The 23,896-nt window shown below is 28.4% G+C and overlaps 1 protein-coding gene across 1 annotated transcript in view; it reads right to left on the bottom strand.

The window, feature by feature from the left end:
* Window positions 1-5,905: 5,905 nt before the first annotated feature.
* LOC129967131 (neuroligin-4, X-linked-like) overlaps window positions 5,906-23,896 on the bottom strand; it is a 201,761-nt gene continuing 183,770 nt past the window's right edge. The window contains exons 3-6 of the mRNA XM_056081817.1: window positions 16,067-16,252; window positions 12,351-13,152; window positions 8,888-9,006; window positions 5,906-7,630 (exon numbers count right to left, since the gene is read on the bottom strand). Of these exons, the coding sequence (XP_055937792.1) occupies window positions 7,140-7,630; window positions 8,888-9,006; window positions 12,351-13,152; window positions 16,067-16,252 (1,598 nt within the window). The 3' untranslated portion in view covers window positions 5,906-7,139. The remainder of the gene's footprint in view (window positions 7,631-8,887; window positions 9,007-12,350; window positions 13,153-16,066; window positions 16,253-23,896) is intronic.

The raw sequence follows: 23,896 nt of genomic DNA, 5'->3' as shown, positions 1-23,896 counted from the left end.
TTTAATGCATTTTTTGTCTGCACATATTTTATCTTAGTTTAAAATGTCGAAAAATGCGAAACCACTAACAGTATTTGAATCAATTTTTATATTTTAAATATAATGCATTTATTAATGCAAATAATTTAATACCTCTTTGCCTGAAATAATGCAAGATGTAAGCTACATATAATTAAGTATAAGTTATAAAAAAGTTTTAAGTTGTGATTTCTTCGATATGAATTTATTTCATTACATAAAGATCTGTAGAATCATGTTAAACCTTATTTATAGTTCATAATAAAATCTTTTTAAAATTTTACTACAGAATTCAATAGCATATTCCTTGCAATAAGTTGGTGTTTGTTAATTATCTCACGAAGATAACTTAAATGTATACCTTACTGATTTTATTAATAGATAAATTAATAATTAGTAAACATTCTGATTTTTTTTACTTTGAATTATCAATTATCTTCCTTTTCATTTTTAATCTTAAAAATTAAACCGCATTATATATATATATTACAGTACTGTATTTTAAACAAAATATATTAATATAATGTTTTGAGAAGAAGAATAAAATATGATTGACTACCACTGGTTTCATATTTTTATACATTTTAAATTAAGATAAAGTAAGTGCAGACAAAAACTGCTTTATGAATTATTAATATGGAAAGATTATTCTTCAAAAAATATAAAGGGTGCTTCTGAAATCCAGATACAAACTTGGAAGGGCAATAGAAAACATCAACAGGAATCAGAATTATACAGGAAAGTTCAGAGCTAAATTACAGAAAGCAGTTTTAAAGACTTTATTACATACACACACAAGCACACAAAATAATATACAAGGTGATCAAAATTAAAACACCTTATTCTGAGCTCTCTATACAGCGAACTACTCAGTCTAAAGGCTCCAAAATTGCTGAACATATTGTTCAAGACATGGAGAGATGGATTACACGAAAAAAATTAGTTCCTGAAACATCAATAGTTGGCTCTGTACAACAAGAAATATGCAAAAAAAATATATTTTTTATTCATACGTATCACACATTTAATCACACGGGAAACTGCTCAATGCGGTTCCCTTCTTCCAGATGTGAATTCTGCATTTATGTAGACAGCTACAATCAATTAATCGTAATTGATTGATTGATTGAAATGCTTCTCACTTGCAGAGTGATACTGTCTTTCAAATCTATCAAGGTTACCGGACGTTCTCGATAAGCAAGATTTTTTAAATATCCCCAAAGCCAAAAATCATAGGGATTAAGGTGTGTAGAAAGAGATGCCGAAACTCATGCAAGAATTAGGTTGCCGGAAACGTACGATTAATTACTGCATTATTAGTAAAATGATGCCAAAGAAACAGTTGTATACAGAGTCCGATGTGTGGAGGCGCTTCATCTTGCATAAAGGTAATTGAATGAAGACATTGGCTCTGTTGCATTTGGGGTACAACACAATTTTCGTGTATGTTTGGGTGCTTTCCGTAAATTCTCAAGTCAACGAAACTCACGAAGTGCAGCTGCAGCATTCCCTTTGTTTTCATAAAACAACTTCACAAGCAAAGCGCAAATTCATCGCTGAAAAAAATGACATTTTCTTTTTTCTTTTTAGCCCTTTTATGCCTAGAACAGTTGCAGCAAATCAAGTTCTTATGCAAATTTTTGTATTTACAGTTCGAAATTGCAGTCACATTGAAAGTTTTAGTTTTTTATCGTTTTTTACATATCAGTAATAGAAAATACCGCATGTCTTTTTTGTTTTCTTTTATGATTATTTGTGTCTTTTTGGCATATTTTCTGTTGTACAGCGACAATTATCGGTGTTTCTGGAACTAATTTTTTTCGTGTAATCCGTCTTTCCATGTCTTGAATAGTATGCTCAACAATTTTGGAGCCTTCGATTGAGTAGTTCGCAGTATAGAGAGCTCAGAGAAGGGGCGTTTTAATTTTTATCATCTTGTATTTAAATCACCTCGATGTTCCCGATTCATAACATAGATATTCGAAATCTCGCCCATCGATATTCATGCATGAATGATAACTACGTTGCATGGATTGGCGAACATTTTCAAAAAGTGAATATCGGCTAAATCGAGATTAATGAAAGGATTCATCCTAAACTCACTCTGGTGTCGACCAAAGCATGCTGACCTCGAGTACTCTCTTATATGTCATCTGTTGATTTCTACTGTTGTTTTCTACCGCCCTCCTAGTTTATACTTGGAGTTCAGAAATACCTTGTATACTTTGATCTAATATCTCCCTTTATAATGTCTGTCTAATGGTTATATTTAAGTAAATTAAATAGAGCATCAAATATTTAAAACAAAACTGAAAACAATAAAGCTAAGAATATTTTAGATTGTTTCACTATGGGCCCCTGTAAAACTGAAAATCAATATTTCATATATTTTTGTTCAATATATTTATACGTATTTTATTGATGATGATCTGTAAATGATCTTAAAATAAGTCATTTTTCAGTTCAATGGAAACTTTTTGAAATATCTGGGAAGACTTTTGTCAAAATTATTTGGAAAAAGGGCAACTCAGGAACTCGTTCCGCTTATGCTTCCTAAAATTACTGAAGCATTTTTATTTTATTTGAAAGTATGAATTCATAAATATAAGAATTTCTGAAATATAATTCATTTCTAAAAGATTTTAGGGATTCCTTTTTTGAGAAACTGAGCATAATTTAGAATAATTTGATCTAGTAATGTTATTGTAATATTTTATTTTTATGTTTAATTTGTCCTTTGCAACCTCATCTAGCATATCTGCATTGCAAACTGATAAAGAAAGGTTATTCTTGTGGGGAATATAATTCTTATAGTAAAATAGCAAATCTTATAGTGGAATATTCTTATAGCAAATCCATCGAACAAGATAACTTTTAATTCGGTCTGAATTGTTATGACAGCTAAAGAGCTTTTCCTTCTTCTAACAAAATTTTGAGCTCTAAATATTTTCAGTTATTTTGATACTATCTGTATGAACGCACGCACGCACACGCATGCACGCACGCACACACACACACACACACACACACACGCACGCACGCACACGCACACGCACACGCACGCACGCACGCACGCACACACACACACACACGCACACGCACACGCACACGCACACGCACACGCACACGCACACGCACACACGCACGCGCGCGCGCGCGCGCGAGATTACCTAGATCAAGGATACACCTAGACAAACTAAATAAAACTTTTATAGGCCGTTAGAATATTTGTCTATGTTTCAGCAAGTACTTTGAAACTACCAATTAAAACTGGAATCGATTTAAAACTCTTGTATTTATAAATGCTCACAATAAAAAAATACAATTTTTCTTTGGCTGCCATATTATTATTAATTAACAGAAAAATATGCCTAACCTAATTTCTTATTAAAATACTGAATTGCATTGTATTAAGCCAAATAAAAAATATTTGTAATGCCTATTAAGATACCATGTATAATTCCCTCATTTCGTTTCTTAGACAGGTTATTGCAACTATGGCTTTTTGGGTTACCGTTCATTTGCATTCTCAGTAAATCTTAAATAATAAATTATTTTATTTACATTTTATATATTTTGTGTAGTTTATTGCATTGTATTATTACATCTTTTGATGTATTCTACATTTTTTGGGTCGTCTTTTTGTCCTTACTTTCTTTTAAATTTCTTTTTTTTTTAATTTTTATGATTTTTATTTATCGCTTACTATCTATATATTTATGAGATTTTTCATAAGTAATATTTAATTAGTTTTAAAATAGTATATTACATTTCTTTACGTCATTTAATACATTTATTTATTTTTCTTTGCTGCTTATGTGCAACTTCTTTCGTGCGATGGCAGAGGATTATAATGATAGTAAATATTGCATAAATTATTGCTTGGCGCAAAAATCAAAATCCGGTTTTCTTAAGCCGAAAATTCCCATTTTCAGAGTATGCATTTTTCCGAACATAAATTCACCTATAAGTGAAATGTCCGTGATTAGGTTTCCAAAAAAATAATGGACGTATTCTTTTCGATAAAAGTAGTTTAAAGCTTAGCGTATGCTAGTAACCTTTCCTAGAATTTCGTAATAAAAACGTGTATGCATTTTTTTCTTAAATAAAACTGGATTTCAGGAGGCAAAATGCTAAATAGGCTCTGCAGCTCAATATTCATATGGCATCATTTATCCTATTATGTTGAGCGAAATTTTTCCCTTAGTTTATTTATCCGAGTTAATTTATTGTTGAAAGAAAGCTTAGCTTGTAAGAAATATATTTATTTCTGTTAAAAATTTAATGTTAAATGTATGTGAATTGTAGTCCAGATGCCAAAAATATGAATTTGCTCTAGAGTTATAAATAGTTTCGGTATAATATTTTCAATATAATAATTTTTTTTATCACATTTGCTTTTACAAGTTTATTGTTACATGTGAGAGGTCACGTAAGAATACATTTAACCCTCTCATTACTAACTCGGGTCAACTTGGCTGGTAACTTCTATTCATGTTTGACAGTGATGAATTACTTATTTCGGCATGATACTTTCAAAAGATTGCGGAAAGAATTAGGAAATAATTTTATTTATAATTTAAGAGTCGTCGAATATGAAATAAAGCTGATTTTCAAAATAAGAAATGTTACTGTAAAACAAGACTTTAGTTTTAAAAATTATACTATTTATAAATTAATTTATGTGTTCATTTGAATGACCAAATTAATAAGAAAAAGAATATCGTAAAACATTTAAATGTTAGAGAAATTCATTTAGTAAAATTTATTTGGTCGAAAATTTTATATTCAAGACATGCATTAATTACAACGATATTGGATATGCAATACTTCTTGTGAGCCATGTTAATTTTTACTCCAATAAATAAAATATTTATTTTTTATTAAATGTATAATTTTTTGGATAAGGCTTTATTAAAATAATCAAAGAAAAAGAAAAATCTGGTAGACATTATTGAATTTACTAGTAAAATTACTAACTTTGCTTTCTTATTCTCAGTGCAATATAAAATTTTAATATTTTCATAACATGGTTATCGATTTAAAAAATTAACTGAATAAAATTTCCTTTTTATACATGAGAGATTTCATCATTGAGGATTCGATAATAAAAATGATTTCAAGATTCCATCATACTAAATTTGATATAAAGACTACTACACAATAAGAAATAATTAAATTAAATTATTTTTCATCTCAGTATATGGTGAATCCATTTCACTCTGTTATGAGTAAAGCATTTTCCGTACACAACTTAATTCAGATTAAAATTGCTTTGAAGAGTCAAAGGGTTAATCTTATTGAAGAGACAGAAAGGTTAATGTATGTATGCTTTGTAGCCCGAAATATCTGGCATATTTAGTAATGCATACAAAACCTAGCTATTTTTCTAAATATTTTTTTTCCGATATATTTATTACGACATTTAAATCAGTCGTGTAAAATAAGATACATCCTCATAGGATGTAACGGGACTAAAGAAGACATACATGATTTTGACATGAAAGATAAACATTTAAAATATATATATTTGTTTCTTCTACAGACACTAAAATCTAAATATTTTCTAAAGTACCAAACATTTTGAGCCTATTTTTTTAATGTATGCAAATACCAAATATTTATTTTTTGGTTAGTTATTCCTATTAATTTTTGTTACATGAAAGGTGGTTGATTAAGAAATATGTATTGAATGTAATATAACGTATTTGAAATTGACATGGAAAGATTAAATTAATTTAATGTAAAGTTGTGACATTGCTTGTATCCATTAATTCATTTTTAAATTAATTGAATATGATTTTTAATTAATTGTCTTATTGTATAAAATTGTTAGGATAGATGAAATAAAAAAATACACTAAATATGGTATCAAAAATCCGTTTTACTTCTTTTAAGAACATAACACAACAAATTTACAATACAAGAAGGGGGAAATAACAAAAACAGCAGCATATATGCTGTATTTTAAATCAAATTTTTTTTAAAACTCAATTCGAAGGGATCCATTCACAATTTATAGCAATACATTATACACATATCAGTTAGGGATACACATACTCCATTGGAGAAATACAATTCGCAACTTAAGTTTTTACAAATAATGCATTTATACAAATTGGAAACAACTATGAATCTTCATGAGAGCTAGCGGTTTTATCTAATTTTAAATTACATTATTTTTTCTCGATATGCAATTGAATCCAAACTGTCTTGTATGTTGAAAAAAAAATGAAGCCGTCACAAGAAATTGCGGAAAATGAAAAGTATCATTTTCATGTTCTGTTAACAAAGCAGTGAAATTTTCTTTAGCAAAACAGTTTTTATGACATATAGTTACGGAAAAAGGAACAGTGACCATGCGCTCCGTTATTTTACTGTAAAGAATTATTTCTCGACAATGACGATTATCTGTACAGTAGGTTTATTAATTGTTTCCTTCTCCGTAAGAACAACTTTTAATTAATTGTAAGAACATCAGCAATAATCACAATTCTTGAAATCTAGAGAAAAACAAAAAGATATTTTCAGTTCACCATCACGGAAATTATCAAATACAGAATGCATATACTAGTGTCTTTGTTTGCTGCAAATCGATGAACCATTTACCTATCTGGTTAAAACACCACGAGATGTTGCGTTATGTTGAGTCTCTAGAACATAATGTCTCGGTCACAAGATTATTTTATTTGTTGCAAATAACAGATGAACCATACATCTATCTGGATAAAACACAATCATATGTTGCGATATTATGAATCTGGATCATAATGTATCCCTCACAAGATTATTTTACTTGTTGTAAATAACCATTGAACCATATATATATATTTGAATAAAATACCATCATATGTTGCGTTAAGATGAATCTTGATATTCATAATGTCTGATTCACAAGGTTTTTTTACGAATAATATTTATATCAAACACTTCCATTGTACATTAATGAACATCAACAGTATTGGTATGTACAACAATGGAAGGAGCAACACGTAAGTTTCTTTGCATAATATGAGAACTGCCAATCAAATATCTTAAATGTGGTACATTTTTGACACAATTATATTTTTCATAAGACATTTAACAATCCATAAAGAGTAAACCACTGAAACCCCCTTTTATTAAGACCTTTCTTTATAATCAACGTGATGTTGCACTGTTCTTTCCCTGTTTAAATAAACACCAGCAAAAATAACTATATTCAGAATCAGGAGAGAACAGCCTATTCCTATTGTCACTGTCAAAGCCGTAGAATAGGCGCCTTGCTGAAATATCATAGCCAATGAACCGGATATATTCATGGATTTTGGAGCAATTGTCGGTCGTTCTTCTAATATAATTAGAGTTGCATAAGCATTGGTATTGACTCCACCGTCTTTGGCTGTTGTTGCTGATGAAGATGTTGTTGTCGATGGAGTGGTAATGACGATGCTTTCTCCTGCAATATTACTCCTAACAATACCGTCGTATGTGTTAGGGTTGTCGTGATCTTCTAGAAGGTGGTGGGTGGTTGTTGATTCAAAAGCTGCAGCTCTGTGAAGAGTAGGAATAAGATTCAACCAGAAAGAGAGTCTGTGTGCATGATAATGATCACGGAGCCGAGGTTTCAAACCTAGAAATAAAGAAGATCTGAATAAATAGGCTTGTATTGTGAAAACAAAATGACTATTATTGACTAATTTATAACTGTTTATGTCATTCATTCAGTATATTTCATTAGTGAGATAAATTCAGCATCTAATTATAATATCTTTGAACTCGTGAAATATCATTAAATTATTCATAAGCGTTATAATTAAATGTAAAACGAATGCTAACATAATTTGGAGGGAGAAATTGCCATTTATTTAATAATATAATGAAATGTATTATCAAGGATTAAATAGCTGAAAACATGTTTACATTTTCTTTTATACGGCTAATTTTCTTCAGAGTAGTTACCATTGGGATATTTATGATGGAGGAATTCAACAAGCAAACTGATCAAACACAATACTTATGCCTTAGGCTATTTCCAAGAGTAAACAGAATAAAACTCCTCATAATATAGTTTATTGCTGAAATACCAAAACTGGTAATTTAATGGACAATTTTTTTAAATGAAAGTATACATAAATCCATCTTGTATTAAAAGTTTCCTGGCAATCTTTGGCATGGAGTAAAGGATATGAGCAATTTAACTCAATAAAGAGGAATTCATAACTATTTTATAAGTCATGCATAATTTATTTAAAGGTTTGTGTGATTTAAAGAAAATTTCTTTATTCACTCGATTATACAAATATAAAAAAATATTTTATTAATGCATTTGCGGACAAACTAAAAGTTTGATAAATGTTGAAGATTACATAGAATATCTTTTGTACTAAAAGCTACAACGGAAATAACAATCTTACTGACTGGAACCATGCATTTCGGAGCTTCAAGTTTGATATAACACATTAAAGATCCTTAATTTAATCCTAAAGATCCTTAATTCTTCATTTTTATGGTGAAAGGCAATGCGCTTCGCACAATTTTGTGACATTTTATGGAGCTTTGTTTCCTCAGATGACTTGAAACAGTTTCAAGAGATGAAATTATTTAATTACTTGAAACAGGAGGAGATACACTTTTTCAAGAAATAAAACAATTTCATGTTGCAACTTGAAACGGTTTTAGGACTTAAGATAACTAATGTTAAAACAATTTTAAATGACTACTGTAAAGAAATAAGTGAAAATAAGTTTAAAATGTGGATCATTGAATAAAGGAAAAGTTAATATTCAAGATATTGAAAGATAATGTTTAGTGACAGTTTTAAGCAGATACAAGAAATTTTATTACACTGATACAGGATCATAGAGGAATGAATAAAAATCGATTTTACCTATGGATATGAACTTCTGATGAGTATCATTGTACTCTGGCCACCAAAGTCTCTCGAATTTTCCTTTTATTTTCTCATTGCTGACATTTTCATTATCGGTATGTGGTTCATTTGGATCTCTGAAATGTTTAAATGCCAAGAGTTAATAAGAATACTGTCAATAGACATGGGCCAATTATAAACAAAATAGCACTTACAATCTTTGAAAACCAAGATTGTCTGTTACTTTTTTTCTCATGTCTGGTATCAGTTCAGCTTAATTAGATTTTTTTTTCTTTTTAAAGCACCGCTTAGGATATTTTGCGACGAAAGTAATTTTGAACTGAGAGCAGATGACGATAATGATACTTGAGCTTGCATCCCTTTCTCCAGGCTTCCGCACCACACTAGCGGGAGGAAATTTAGCCCTAACGGATTTAGCGCGCACCAGACTCGTGGTGCACGCGGATTCTTCAGTAAATCTGGTCTCGCACCTGATAACCTAAGGTTCCGAAGTCGAGACCTTACCAATATGTCACCGCAATCCCCACATTGGCATCAATACTGTTGTTGTGCAACAATTGGTTTTGTCGGAAAAGTTATTGAATAAAATTATTTGATTTGTTTATAGATTTAATATGATTTCTATTAATCTACAAAGAAGCTACTCACTTAAATAAGTTAATAACGCCACTTTAATTAGTTTCTTTAACTTTACAACATATTTAAAGTGAATTTTCTAAAAGTATTTGCATTTAATTTTAAATTTTATTACATTTAAACATACTATATAGCAAAAAAAAAATTGTAAAGTGGTTCAGAAGGATTAATGCTTTTGAATGATTTTACCTGCTTCGTCTTTCGAAATATTACTTTTAAAAGGTTCATCAAAAATTATTTATATTTAAGAATCACTTCTATCCCGTATCTTTAATAACATAGAAAATGTTGTTTTTTGGATGTTGAAATTGATATCTATCATTGTTACCATAAAAGGTATACAATATTATTAATTTTCAACTCTAGATAGGCAAAACTTTTAAAGGATTGAGCCAGTGAACCCTGAAGCAAAGTTTCAAGAATATTCTGATAAATAAGTAATTTGTAAAGAAAATTTCATAATCAAAACAAATTTGAATAATCAAAGTTCCATGTTATTTTTCTGTCATGATCTTATTAAATTATGAATAATTTAGAATGCATAATAATTAATCAAAATATATTAGTGAACCTCCCCTGATATATCTTGTGTGATTTTTATATTTTGTTTCCATCACTGAACCAAGCTATAAATAAAATAGTTGACTCGCCATTTTCCGTATTTATGGATAATATATTATGGAATTGATTGCATCTCAGTTCAAGGATCTCAGTCATATTATGAGCCTTTCAACTTTCTGATTCTCAATTTATATCAGTCAAGACAGCAACTTTTCTACTTATTCATTTCCATCCCTTCAAATAATGCCAAATAAATCAAAAGAAAGATCAAAACATTCTTTCGCCATTCTTTTTAAGAATCTATAGATAACTATCTTTCATTCATGTCCAAATATTAGTTTCGCTTCAAGCTATTTTCATGTTCGATTCGGTTGGAAATGCTTGTTATCACTTTCAACTCAAAATACTTTTTCGAATATTTTTAAATAAACTTATCTAATTGGGTTGTCATTTATAAAGCTCTTTAATTGACTGTCTAAAAGCTATTTCAAACTTGAAGTTTAAAATGGACCTAAATGAAGATAATTCCCTGAGAGAAATTTGCTAAAATATTGATCAACCATTCATTTATTGGAGGACATTTCTTTATGGATTGATAAAAAATACTTCGTTAATGCGTTTTGACTGTTACTAGTTTTTTGACTGAATTTATGACCATTAGCTATATGAAATTACACACCTAACTTTTTTTTTTCAACAGAAAAAAGAAAATTGCATGAAGAAAATATACATCTTCCATTTAAATATTTCTTGTTCACCCTACGACATTTACATTTCATTTTCCTCAAAATGAGGTTCATCTTCTTCAGAAGATTTTTGAGTTTCCCTCCTCTTATGGAAAAAAGTGAGAGTTTTTTTTTTTTTTTTAAGAACATACTTAACTGCCTCTCTTTTATCACAGAAACTAGAGCGAACGAGAAAGGAAAAAAAAAACGTTTAAATGAAAAATGAACATTGAATTAGTTCTTTTTAACTAACATGGTATAAAAAAAAGGATTTTTTTTTTCTTAAAGCTGAGAGAAAACTGGTTCCAAAAAATGAGTATCGCGGAAAATGCCTCGAGACATTGAGTCTAAAATGAGTATTTTGCTGCCTAAAGTGTCAGAGGATTGCTAGAGTAAGCGAAGATTACCAAACCATCTAATGATCTAATGATAAAAAAGAAACCAGTTGGGGTGCTGTAATTATATGAACTCACTTCAAAAGCCTTGGCTGGCAATAAAATACAAAATAAAAAGGAAAAATTGCATTTAAGCGCTGCTTTGTAAAGAATTGAAGGATATTTTTGAAAAAAAAAAGCAACATAATCATTAATGTTTTATAGAAATGCATTTTCTAATCAGTTCGTTTTTAAATCAAACACAGATTAAGACAGTCCAGACAAAAATGAATGCAATTATGATTATCGTATTTGTTTTTTTCTTTGATTTAAGATCATACACTGTTTTTATATATCTAACAATATTTAAAAATTTAAATTATAAGTATATATTTTTAATTGCAGCATTTTTGTTAAACTCTTTCATCATATTATTTCGCATTTGTTTAAAAAATGAAAATATATTTCGTTATAACAAAAATTTCTTTTTTTTTTCAAATAAAATGTTAGAAATGTGCTTCTATAATATTTTGGTTATTGTGACAAAATGCTAAATACTTATTCTGTGCTTGGTGCACTGTAAGCATGTTGCAGTAATTATACGATTGCAATAATTAATGTGTGCAATTATGTGCACATGGTTCTCGATTAGAATCCATTTCTTTTTTGAATGTATATCTAATAACTTCTAACAATTAATTGTTGTTGAACAGATCTTGGTATAATAAAGACGGTAAAAATGAAAATTAATTATCGTACACAGACCTTATTCTGTATTATCATATTTAAATGGATAATATTATTAATGGGAAGAATATATTATTATAATTTTCAGATATACGCTTCATCAACTTTGTTAAGAAAAAAAGATATTTCTGGGTAATAAAGTTTCAACTTTAAACAATTAGTATTCAAAATACAGGAATCAGATATTTAAACAAATATATCATATCTAAAAGACGGTCTTCCGAAATCGTAAGTGTTGAGCGTAAACCATTTCAAAAAATTATATTTAAAAAAATAAGTAATTATTTTGGAAATAGACGTAAATAAGCAATATTCAAGTTTGTGAGTGATGAAATAAATTAATAAAGAAATTTAATACAACAGTTGTTACAATTCAAATAAGGTCAAAATGTTGTTTGTAAATTCAAAACTCCTTACCCATATTTAGCGAAATTTGTCCAAAGCATGATAACAGTCTCAGAAAGGGAACTTTCAGATTTGGTGAAGTTTCTTGAAAAATGAGACAAAGAATTAACAAGTGGAGCACCAAAGACATAGGGTAAATCTTCTCCATGTACCGTACCCATTCTTTGCGAATAACCAGCATCTTCTGTTTGGTGAGTAAAAACATACTGGAATGTTTTAGGATCTCTTGGATGTCGTACTCTTGAATGGAAGTTGCCTGTGCGTACCAAAGGTGCTATAACAAGTGCATCACTCATGGCATCTGTTGTTGAATCCAGAATGTTAATTGGATGTTGATCAGGTTTACTCCAATCCGTGTATTCGTTCACTACGGTTAAAAAGATTTCTTGTAAGTGGTATGTGAAAAGATTCCGGACGAGTGTTCTCAACAAGCGGTCTCTTCTTAGGACATCAATGCCACTTTTGTCCTCCTGGCTTGAAAACTGATCATATGATTCGATTCTGGTCATACCAAACATTAAATCATATTGGCCAAAGAAATCTGTGTGTTTCTCCATGACTTCCGCAGGTTCTCCAGGTACCACAACGCCATCAATTGTCGGGCCAAAAGCGGATAGATGATCTGGTACACTCAATGGCACATCAAGGATATCTTGAACTGGACGCTGGCGTAAGCATTCTACTAAAACAGCGCTGTCCTCTATAGGGCATTTCAAACTTTTGGCGATTTGGCGTGTGTATGCCAATGAATTCCTAGCAATTGCCCAAGGACTAAGAGCTGAACCACTCTGCATAATCGCTCTTTGAAATAGTCCTATATTTTGAAAAAAAAAAATGCTTTTAATGTTGATTGCACATATTTATATTGTGTTTATGTGATTGAATACAAAAAAGTCATTATGTATGATAAAAATATGTATGTTTATATATATATTTATGCGATAAAATGTGTATTCACAAAATCCATGAGAATAGTTTTTTTTAATAGATAGTAACAAAATATCATATATGTAAGTTCAATACAATTAATGAAAATGACATAATTTATTCTGTTATGTAACTGCAATATTATGTTAACTTTTATTACAGTTAATTGAGTTACTAACACATTTTTAAGATTGTAGAATAATGATATAATATAAGGTATACATAATTTGAAGTAAAGTAGCTTGAAAATAATTAAATTTTGTTCTAATTTTAAATTTAATTTGCATGTAAAATAATTTATCCTACAAGCAATCCTTTGTAACTTTGCATTACTTAAATTTTGCAAAAAGGTTTTATTAAAAACTTGACGTAATTTTTTATCAAAGTTTTTTAATGCCTTTCCTTTAAAATTATACTTATTCAACTAAATTATATAACTAAATCTTTTATAAGGACCTATAGATTTAATTAGTTTCATAGAATAATTCTAACAAACATTCGAGTTTACAATGCAGAAAAAGGTAAAGTAATGTCTTTCAAAAGCCCTAAATCTGAATTTCAGGAAGCAGTTTATGAATAATTCAGTATATAAATAAAGTTTAAGCAAACTTGCAAATGTATCCCCAACCACATTCGCCTGGCGTTATAATATAATTAAAAATACTTTATTAACCATTTTGCATGCATTAAACATTATGCATTTTTGACACAGCTTATGGTGACTTAGAAACCCTGAAACATTAATATAACTTATCTCGGTAGCTTTTATTTTGTTTGAAATATAAATAGTGTTTTGGCTTATATCTTATATAAGTACAAAAAGATTCAAACTTCATTGAATTTCTGCTTAAACAAAAGCATGATGTATGTCCTAATGATTTAAATTGTATAATTAATTTCCTAGCAAAATTTACCTTCTTAAAGCTTTTCAACTTTTGAATTATATAGTGTAGCATCTTTTCACATATATAAAATAAATGTTCCGAATGAAATGAATGTGTCCGAAAGCATGATGTATGCCCTAATCATTTAAACTATACATTTAATTTCCTAACAAAAGGTACCTTCTTATATCGTTCCAACTTATTAATTTTATAAAGTACCATCTTTTCACATTTATAAAATGAATGTCCCTAATGTTTCCGAATATTTTGAAAATATTGTCTTAATATATGACCCTATTTTCAAAATATTCGAATGCAATAGAAATATTCTTGAGTAAGAGTTTGATTTTCTTCTTCATTTTTCATTATTTTCGATTATCAAGTTGATGTACAATTTTTCGACTTTAATACAAGTTCACTTATACAACACTTTTCAGAATTTCGGAAGAGAAAATGAATATAGCTAATTTTTGATAAATTTTTTGATTTGATATTTTTTTCAAAATTTTGACTACGCCTTTAACCAGACAGAATGGTCTCTTAAAAACTTTCTCGCAAACTCTGTAATAATCGCGTCATTTCCTTCATCTAGCATAAAGTTGGGTACCTTCCGCAAGGTCCGAAATTCCCCATTACTTATAAGATATTGATGCAGAATATTGATTACTGGAGTGAATTTAACATTTTTACTGAATCTGTAGTGAGTCTGAATTTGTTATTCTTGATGTTTTTGAAGATTAAGCTCTTGCTTGCTGTTAAAAGCATCTCGAAATCGAATTTTCGTTTTAGATACGCTTTTTCAAACAATTGAAGTCAAAACTTGCCACAGGCCTAAAATTATATTGAAATATACTGAATTTACCCAATTGTAGTTAACTTTATATGTAGTCATTACATATTCGAGTTTACATGCTTGGAACATTTCTTCTTGAGCACGATAATCCGCTTGACGCACTCCAAGTATGAAAGGTATCAACACTTTAAATGTTAAATCTCTATCCAAATTTTATCTTTCTTGCTCTCTTCGTTTTGTAAATGTTATCTACAAAACGTTATACAGACAGGTAGACTTTCTCTAAATGGATTTCGCTCAAAATTTGAAATAAAAATTTGGTATAAAAACTAAATGACTGATGAAAGCCAAATTTCATTCATCATTTGCATAGAAAGTTATGTTGATGAAATGTGGTTGAATGCTAAATTTTATTCATCTAGATCAAACCGTTTTCACGTTGCTGTGTTCATAGACAGAGATAATGAAAAATAATTGTGTTCTGAATAAAGGAAATCTGAAATGTGAAGTTTCATCAAAATTGCGAGGTCAATTCATCTAACGAATGCAGCATTTTCTACATGTTTTATATGAGAGAAAGTTAAAGAAAATAGAGTATAATGAAAATCTCCAACAAAAATTTGAAATATCATAAAATGATTGGACTAAATAATTCTTAAATATGCTGCACATAAGTAATGCATATAATGGTATCGCATACTATTCGTTTTGCACTCACAAATAGTTCGGGTTTATAGTACATAGAAATCTTGGAAAATCCTTACTTGCTTAATGACCTAATATGCGTTTCTATGAATGCTTAAACTATAATAACATCTTAAGACATTCAACAAGTTTAGATATAAATTTCAATGTGTCTTGATTATTAACGATTTAAAAATATATATATTTTTTAAATCTATCAGTATCTTTTTACAATGTAAAGATAGATTTCGAAAGATTTAAACACATATAATCTTGTATTGAGTAGCTTTTGAAATAATGCGAAATTTGAGTTGTTTATTATCACAATTATTGCGTTATATTTAATTTTTGTACATTTTTTATTTAATGGAAGATTACGTCTTAGATTTTTCGAAGATTATTTCCAAATACTTCTTAGAATTTGGTATAAATAACATTACCTTTCGTTAGAGGTGTCAACATTAATAAATTGACACATGCTGCACCATGGCCATGACCAAAAACTGTAACATTTTTTGGATCACCCCCAAATTCTGCTATGTTTTCTTGAATCCAGTGTAAAGCTGCAACTTGATCCATAATGCCATAATTTCCTCGAGATGATCCCTCTACTGCTGGTAGGAAACCTACAAATAATCATGTGATAAAAAAATCAATAACTGTATAACAAATTTTAAAAATAATAAAATAATATATTATCTATAGGTAAAATCTTTTTACCATCTAATATTACTCAATATTCAAATATAAAAAATAATGCATTGTTTGAAAACAATTAAATATGAATATCAAAATATTTAAATCTGTGAGTAAGAACAAATTAATTTTATCATAATTTAAGTATTTTCTTTATTTTTAGTTCATATTCAATGAATTATCATTTTTTATCACAAATCTTTCATTAATAGTTTTTATGTAAACATGCTCATTCTTTTCTTGAATAGACACTTTGTTTCCAGTGAAAAAACAAATATTGTAAGCAGAAAATTTTGCATTTACATTATTATTTCTCTTATTTAAGTTCATAAAACTATGATTTGATAAGAAAAAATAAGAACATAGGTAGAGTCAATGATACAGAATCGTCGATTGAAACTTATGTAATACTGTTATCATAAAAGTCTCGAACAATAACTTGGTATGTTAATTTATCGTTTCTGTATCAATAATTTATTACATAAATCCCCACCAATTTCGGTACTTTCATGCTTAAATGTTTTAACGGTTGAGAAATTGCAATTACCGTAACACGGCTCTTTACAACTGTAATACTGTTTAATCTCCCCGCCTAGGGCAGTACGGAAATAGTGTTTGAATTATTCAAATAATTTGAGTAGCTTCTCTCCTCTATTGTTAAAAGCAATAAACTTCGTTGCAAAATTAGATAGTTTAATCTCAAGCTATGTATTAAAGAGCTTTTAAAATAGCGTTCAATTTTATGCAAAGGAATGAAAATATCATGCTCAATCATAGTCTTAATATATAAAATATATATTAATATAAATAACACAAACGTGTGCAATTTTGGCTACGTTAATTTTACAAGAATCGGACCCAAAATGGGTAATATCATATTTTAAAACCTTCACTTATAATTGTAAAAAAAATCATACTTAAAAGTTTCAAAAATTGGCCAAATGATTCATTAGCAATATTTTCCCAAAATATCCGATGAAAAATAATACATTATAAATCTTCAAATTGGTCTCTCATTATTGTATTTACCTATAAGAGTTTAAAACGGCATTGAACGATTATGAATATTTGTTAATGCATGAGTTTTAAATAATCAATAATACATTTATAAATCAATTTTTTACATACGCAATGAAAAATCAAATATATATGAACAGATTTATAGTTATTGCTCACCATACATTCCGTTAATACAAATTAAAATCCGTATTATTGCATTTACACAAATCGAATTTTTTAAACTATGATTTAAAAAATTCAGTTGCTTTTTTATTAATTTATTACTATTTCACTACGTTATTTAATTACTAATTTTTATAATTAGTATCTTCTATTATAAGGATTCGAATAAGCAACTGTCTAGAAAATGGTAACAAATAGGATATTAATCTAAAATAGCATGACAAATAGATTGATAAGCTTCTTTGATATATAAAGATTGAATATGATGGTTTATTAAAAGCAACATATCTTTAATTTTGAAACCAAGCTTATTTTATCGCATTTTCATTCCAGGAAATTTATAATAAGGCTTATTTATAAAATGAAAGCTATCCTGTCGGTGTCTTTGAACATTTAATACATGAATTTTGATTGAAGTATTAGACAAATTCCCTAAATCCCTTTCTAACGTCTGGAAAGTTTTGGAATAATTTTAATTCAATGATCCTTATGCGATTAATGTTTGACGCCTTTATCATCAAAGCAAATCCTTTCAATGAAAATTTATCGCTTACACAGAAATCATAGATGGAATCTATTCGTGTCATAATCTTTATTAAATAAAAGAAGAAACGCGATCTCTTGCAATCTTAATTTCCTTTTGGAGCTTCAAATTCACTTGCCATGAATAATATCAGACAGAATCCCAGTGAATTCATTCGTTTCCCAGTGAATTTGGAGCTTAAATCATTTGTTCAATCTGAGGGACGTCAGCAGAAACTAAATGCATTAATCTGAAACAACGATTTCAGAGCTAAGACTCCTCAGTCTTGATTAAGTTTTGCCTCAATGCAGCTTGTTGGAATTCAAGACTTATAAATTAACTAAATTCCTCTCTCGTAATGTATTTCATTAAAGATATTTTGTAATAAACTTGTGAATCCGAGTGAAAGATTTAAATGTTTTTGATAGGAATTATGTTACTAAAATTAATTTATATATGTCTTTATGAGAAATAATAAAACAACGAATGTAATCAATTAGTAAATCCCTAAGTATTTTAATAATTGTTGGTAAGAAAAATAGCATCTGAATTTCTCATTTTGCGGATATCAAAGCAATTACATTCAATGTTCACATCAAGAATGCAGGAAAATAGAAATACTCTTCCTTTAATAACTCATATTAGAATTTCCAGCTTTATTCAGTCATTCATTTCTAATTTATGAACTAATCAATATCCAATATTCATAATATGATATTAACTTCATAAAGAATATTGAGGGAATTTTGAGTTGCGTATTTCATATAACATAGGAAATATATGATTGACAAATGTCAGTCTAGATGTGTAAAGGACGATGTTTCTTAAACACTATATATATATATATATATATATATAATATACAAGGTGTCCCAAAAAAATGTATACACATTTTAGCAGCTGATAACTAAGTTATTTCTTCTCTCTTTACAAACTGAACTCATTGAACCGAGTGATGGCAGACAGAATTGAATTTAAAGAAAGGAAATTTATTCTAAAATGCTACTGGAAGTATGAAAATGCAGTAGAAGTGCAAAGACAATTTAAGAGGGAGTTTAACAAAGAATCACCTACACGAGTTACCATCACTCGAATTAGAGATAAGTTTGAAGCTGATGGAACTGTTCAGGACGTCCATAAACCTGCAACAGTTGTTCAATTGAGGGCAACCATTGAACATGAATGTACGAATATCCCAAGGGAATTGTTCCATCATGTGTGCTATTCCATCGCTTCGCGTTGTCAGCAGTGTCTGGAGCAGAACGGACATCAGTTTGAGAACATGCGATAACAAGACAATAGAATGATATTTGTAAAATCTTGTACATGTTGAAAATTATTCGAATTATAATAAACCCCAAATTTACAATTATTTAAAGTGTGTATACATTTTTTGGGACACCCTGTATATATATATAATATAATATACGGCGGATGCTTAGTGCAATAGGATTTCATGCCTACTGCCCTAAGGCCAAGACCTAACCATTAGGCCACCGTTCCCTTCTCAACATGGTGATATCAAAGGCACGTGACTAAGAACGCCTTTTGATGATCAAATCATAATTTAACAAGTAACGATTAATGTTCTTTTCCAAATTTTACAAGAGAAACAAAAAATTCAACATTTGCAAAAAATAACAAATATTCCTGAAATTTTACAATTCCTGAATATGAAACAGCATGTTTATCGGAAATTGTATTAATAGTTTTTGTCTGTTTGTAAAATTTAAAGCCATGAGGTTACTTTCATTGCTTGGAAAATGATGAAAGTCCTCTCGTACATAGGTTAAAGAATTTGAAAGAATCATATTTTCTGAAACACAATTCGTATTGGCATGAAAATGTTGAAGGAAGTACAAAATAAATTTAGAAAGATTTCAACAAGAATTCTTAAAATACTATTGCGTTCTTTTTAAATAAGTGAAAGAATCGTTTTAATCTCCCAATTTTTTTAAAGTCAGAAAGGTATGCCGAAATTAATTTTGGCTAGAACAGATTCAATGCTTTTTTAGACAGCATGTATAATATAAATAGCTGTATAGATAGGGAATTAGAATCGAATATGCCCTATTTTATTTATTGTTAAAGAAAAAACAAGGCAAGATACATACCAACTTACAGACCGACATTTCAATAATTCTGAATAATTGGTTAAGATGCTTTGCAAATATAAATATTTCATATATCACTAATCTATAATATTTACTTATAATAAAGATGCATCTGTTTATGTGTGTGTTTGCCAGCTCTCTAAAGGCCAGATCGATTGACCTAAAGCTGTCAAATTTGACACAGCTATACTTTGAAAGGGAGAAATATGCACAGAAAAGAGAACGATTTTTGAAATTTAATTAGAATTTGTTAGATTTTAATGTCTTTTCGTGATAATTTCCACATATATTCCCGAACGTATAATGATATTTGCACCATTTTTAAGTTTAATCTTTTTCATTATATTAAATTTGTTCCTATAAGTTTATTTTGCCTAGATTTAAGTGAGTTTGAAACATTATACATATATACATTTTTTTTACATTTTACAACATAATTCTCGTTGTTGTGAATAAAAACCAAACAATATTTACTGTTTCATAAAATATTTGATCGCTTGATTTTCTTCCATTATTGAAAGCTGTTTAGTATATATGTAGTTTTTTTAGGAAAAAATAAAGAAAAAGGAAGCAGCAATACCATTAAATTTAGACGATATATTGTTCGAACATTTACAATATTAATAAAGCTATGACATTTTCAAACTAGCTTCCGACAGAAAAATCCATGTATATAACAATCAGATCAATGATGGGGCAAATAGTTTAGCATAGCTTTGAAGTCTGACAATCATAGATATCAAATTACATCTAAGCAATTTAAGTAAAATGAAATATGTTCTTAATCTCCAATAAACCGGCGGTCACCAAATGCGATTAGAATTTATTAAATTTACTACTATGTTTAATTAGATTTTCATTTAAATCTGAAATCAGAAATGCATTGTTTACATTGAGGTTTTTCTTGACCATTTATTTTCCTTGATCTGATACATTTCCAGCATAGTCGAATTAAAAATATTATAAAAATAAATAAATTAATATTTTATGCTGAGTTTTCATTTAAGGAACTTTTTTAAGAATAAAAAATTATTCATTTCATCATTATTTAAAATGTAATGGATACTAGAATTTCCAGCAGTATTATCTTTCTGTACCAATTACATTCTGGATAGTAGCGATTGGCTTTACTTTGAATAAATATATTTATTTCAGAATTGTTGTTTTCTTTGAGATAAGCATTACCGTAGATCATTTTTCAGAAACCTTTCCTATTCTGGGAATGACAAAGACAAGAGTACATAGAATAATGCCATATTTTCTAGGAAAGATAGGAAACAATAAGGAAAGGTAGTTGGAACTTTAACAAAAGGAAATATTTTCCATGGATATTTTTATAAAGAATCGTCAAATAGAGAAAAGGCAGAAGTAAAACTTACAGGAAGATATTAGAGTTCCAGCTATTCACAATTATTCCAAATATAAAAAATTGTGAACTAAGAAATTTTCCAGATTCTTCGAAGAATTTCTTAGATTTATTTGCCTCACTATAATTCATCATAATATGATAAAAATAAGACTGTGTCGAGGTACTTGGTACTCGATCTGAAGTTTTATTTAACATATAAATGATTTGGATATTAGCGGTTTGAAAAATCAAATAAAAATAAATATCAAAAGGTTTGAAATTTCTTGATTCTATCTTCGTCATTATTCTACCAGTTTTTAGAATTAAACTGCTGTTGCCACTTTGATACGCTTAACCATATATTAAATAAAGTACGCTGAAGCAATATTTCAAGAGAGAAACTGTTACTTTGCAAGACTTTCAAAGGCTTAAAATGTAAACAAATAAAAGAAATATGTTTATTGTCACCTGCGGTGGCGCTAATATATCAATCTTCAGTTTAAGAAGTGAACTGAAATGAACTAATTTTTGACTATATAAAGATTGTATCGTCAATTTCGAATTATCCTTTACTTTCCTACTAACTTATGCTGGTTGCATGTGAGATTATGTCTTATCAATAATGATTTTGTTTTTTATAAGCGAATCTCATCCTTGCTATTAATACTACTATTTAAACTACGAGCTAAGTAATGGATTAAACCACACAACCTACATAAAAGAATTAAAAAGTACATTATTTAAAATACTGGAAATTTTATTTTTGAATGATTTATACATCAGGTATATTAAAGTAACTGCAATTATTAAAGTAACTAACCCATTTCTGATAAATGCTGATACTACTGATATAATATATTAAGTAGAACTTTTACAAGGAATTTATAAATGAAAAATTGGTATATTCACTAGAAACTACTATTTTATGCTAAAAATGTTTAATGAAAGAAACGAGTTTTGCTTCTAAACTATAAACACAATTAGATTGCTATTATAGTGAAATTAATAAAAATGTATTTTTCCTATTTTTGGAATTTTTCCTAATTTCTAGTTATTAAATTTGCACCATAACAATCGTTAAATACAATTTTTTGAAGTGAATTGTAAAAACATGACTTTAAAAATGATTAAGTTAAAATTTAAATGTTAAAAAATGATTGCAATGAAATGAATTAATTTCATCAAACTGAAATTTTACTTAAATTTTATATTTTTATGCATTTAAATCGTAGTTATAATTAGGATATAGTATAACAAAAAAATATTGATGTATTATAATGAGACTAAATTTTTCTGGTATCAGAACATATACAAAAATTGTTTTCGTGATTTTTCCCAATCAGACTGAAAATTGTTAATTCTTTATAGCTGAATTGACTAAACGTATTTTAAAACATTAAAAGAAAAAAAAAATTCTCAGGCTTTCAAAATTTTTCTGGTTAGGATTTATTCAAAAAATTTCTGTCTGGAATTATAAATAACTTTTTATTCAGAATTTAAATAGTAAACTAATCTCCCTTTGCCGAACATTTCACATCAATCCGTATAATAAACCATATTCCAACATTTTTTGACTAATTCTACTCAAAAAATAAACAAATTGTAAAAAATTATTTTTCATTGAAACAAGTAACAAAATATTTTTTTATGAATCAGCAAGATTATAAAAATAAAATATTTTAATTATATTTGTCTAACTAATTATTTAATCTATAAGCTAAATAATTTATATGATTTCATTAAAATATTAGATTCATTTTTTTATTTTTGTGATCAAGATATAATTGATGTCTCTTGCTTTTAAATATGCCAAAATAATAAATGATCGACTACTCCTTGAATGATGCATTAAATATATAAGTTACAGTACAACCTATTTCTGCTTTATTTTGAAGTTCGATTTCATTTCATTTGATTAATGTTCGGATTGAAATTTAGATTAAACATAGTGAGTCATTCAATTTCCTATGTTTATGCAAAATGTCAATGGTAGACGTTTTATTCTTTGGTCGATTTATCATTAACAATCCTAGATATACTTCCTATTTTCAATGGAAGTAAATCTCTTCTTGTAAAATGTATACAATTATTTTTTGCGATGGAGTAAATCTAAAATTTCATTTATCAGAAGGATACTTATCATTATTAATTGTTTATAGTTTATTAAGATAATAGCTATTATCAGTTCGTAATAGCTACTATGACATTCCATAATTTAAAAAAATCATTCATATTACTTATGTTAAACTTTTAAAATGTAGATGTCTTTTCTTTGATTGAAATGCTACACGTGTTTAGCTTGTTGGTGATAAAACCGATTAAATTTATTTCAACATATGAAACACCAAAATGTCCACACATTTCAGGACATAAGAAATTCAGCAATGTATTCTTCAGTGCATTGCTA

The sequence above is a fragment of the Argiope bruennichi genome, chromosome 4 (genome assembly GCF_947563725.1).
Source record: "Argiope bruennichi chromosome 4, qqArgBrue1.1, whole genome shotgun sequence".
Taxonomy (NCBI): domain Eukaryota; kingdom Metazoa; phylum Arthropoda; class Arachnida; order Araneae; family Araneidae; genus Argiope; species Argiope bruennichi.
This window is presented reverse-complemented; position numbering and strand designations above follow the sequence as displayed.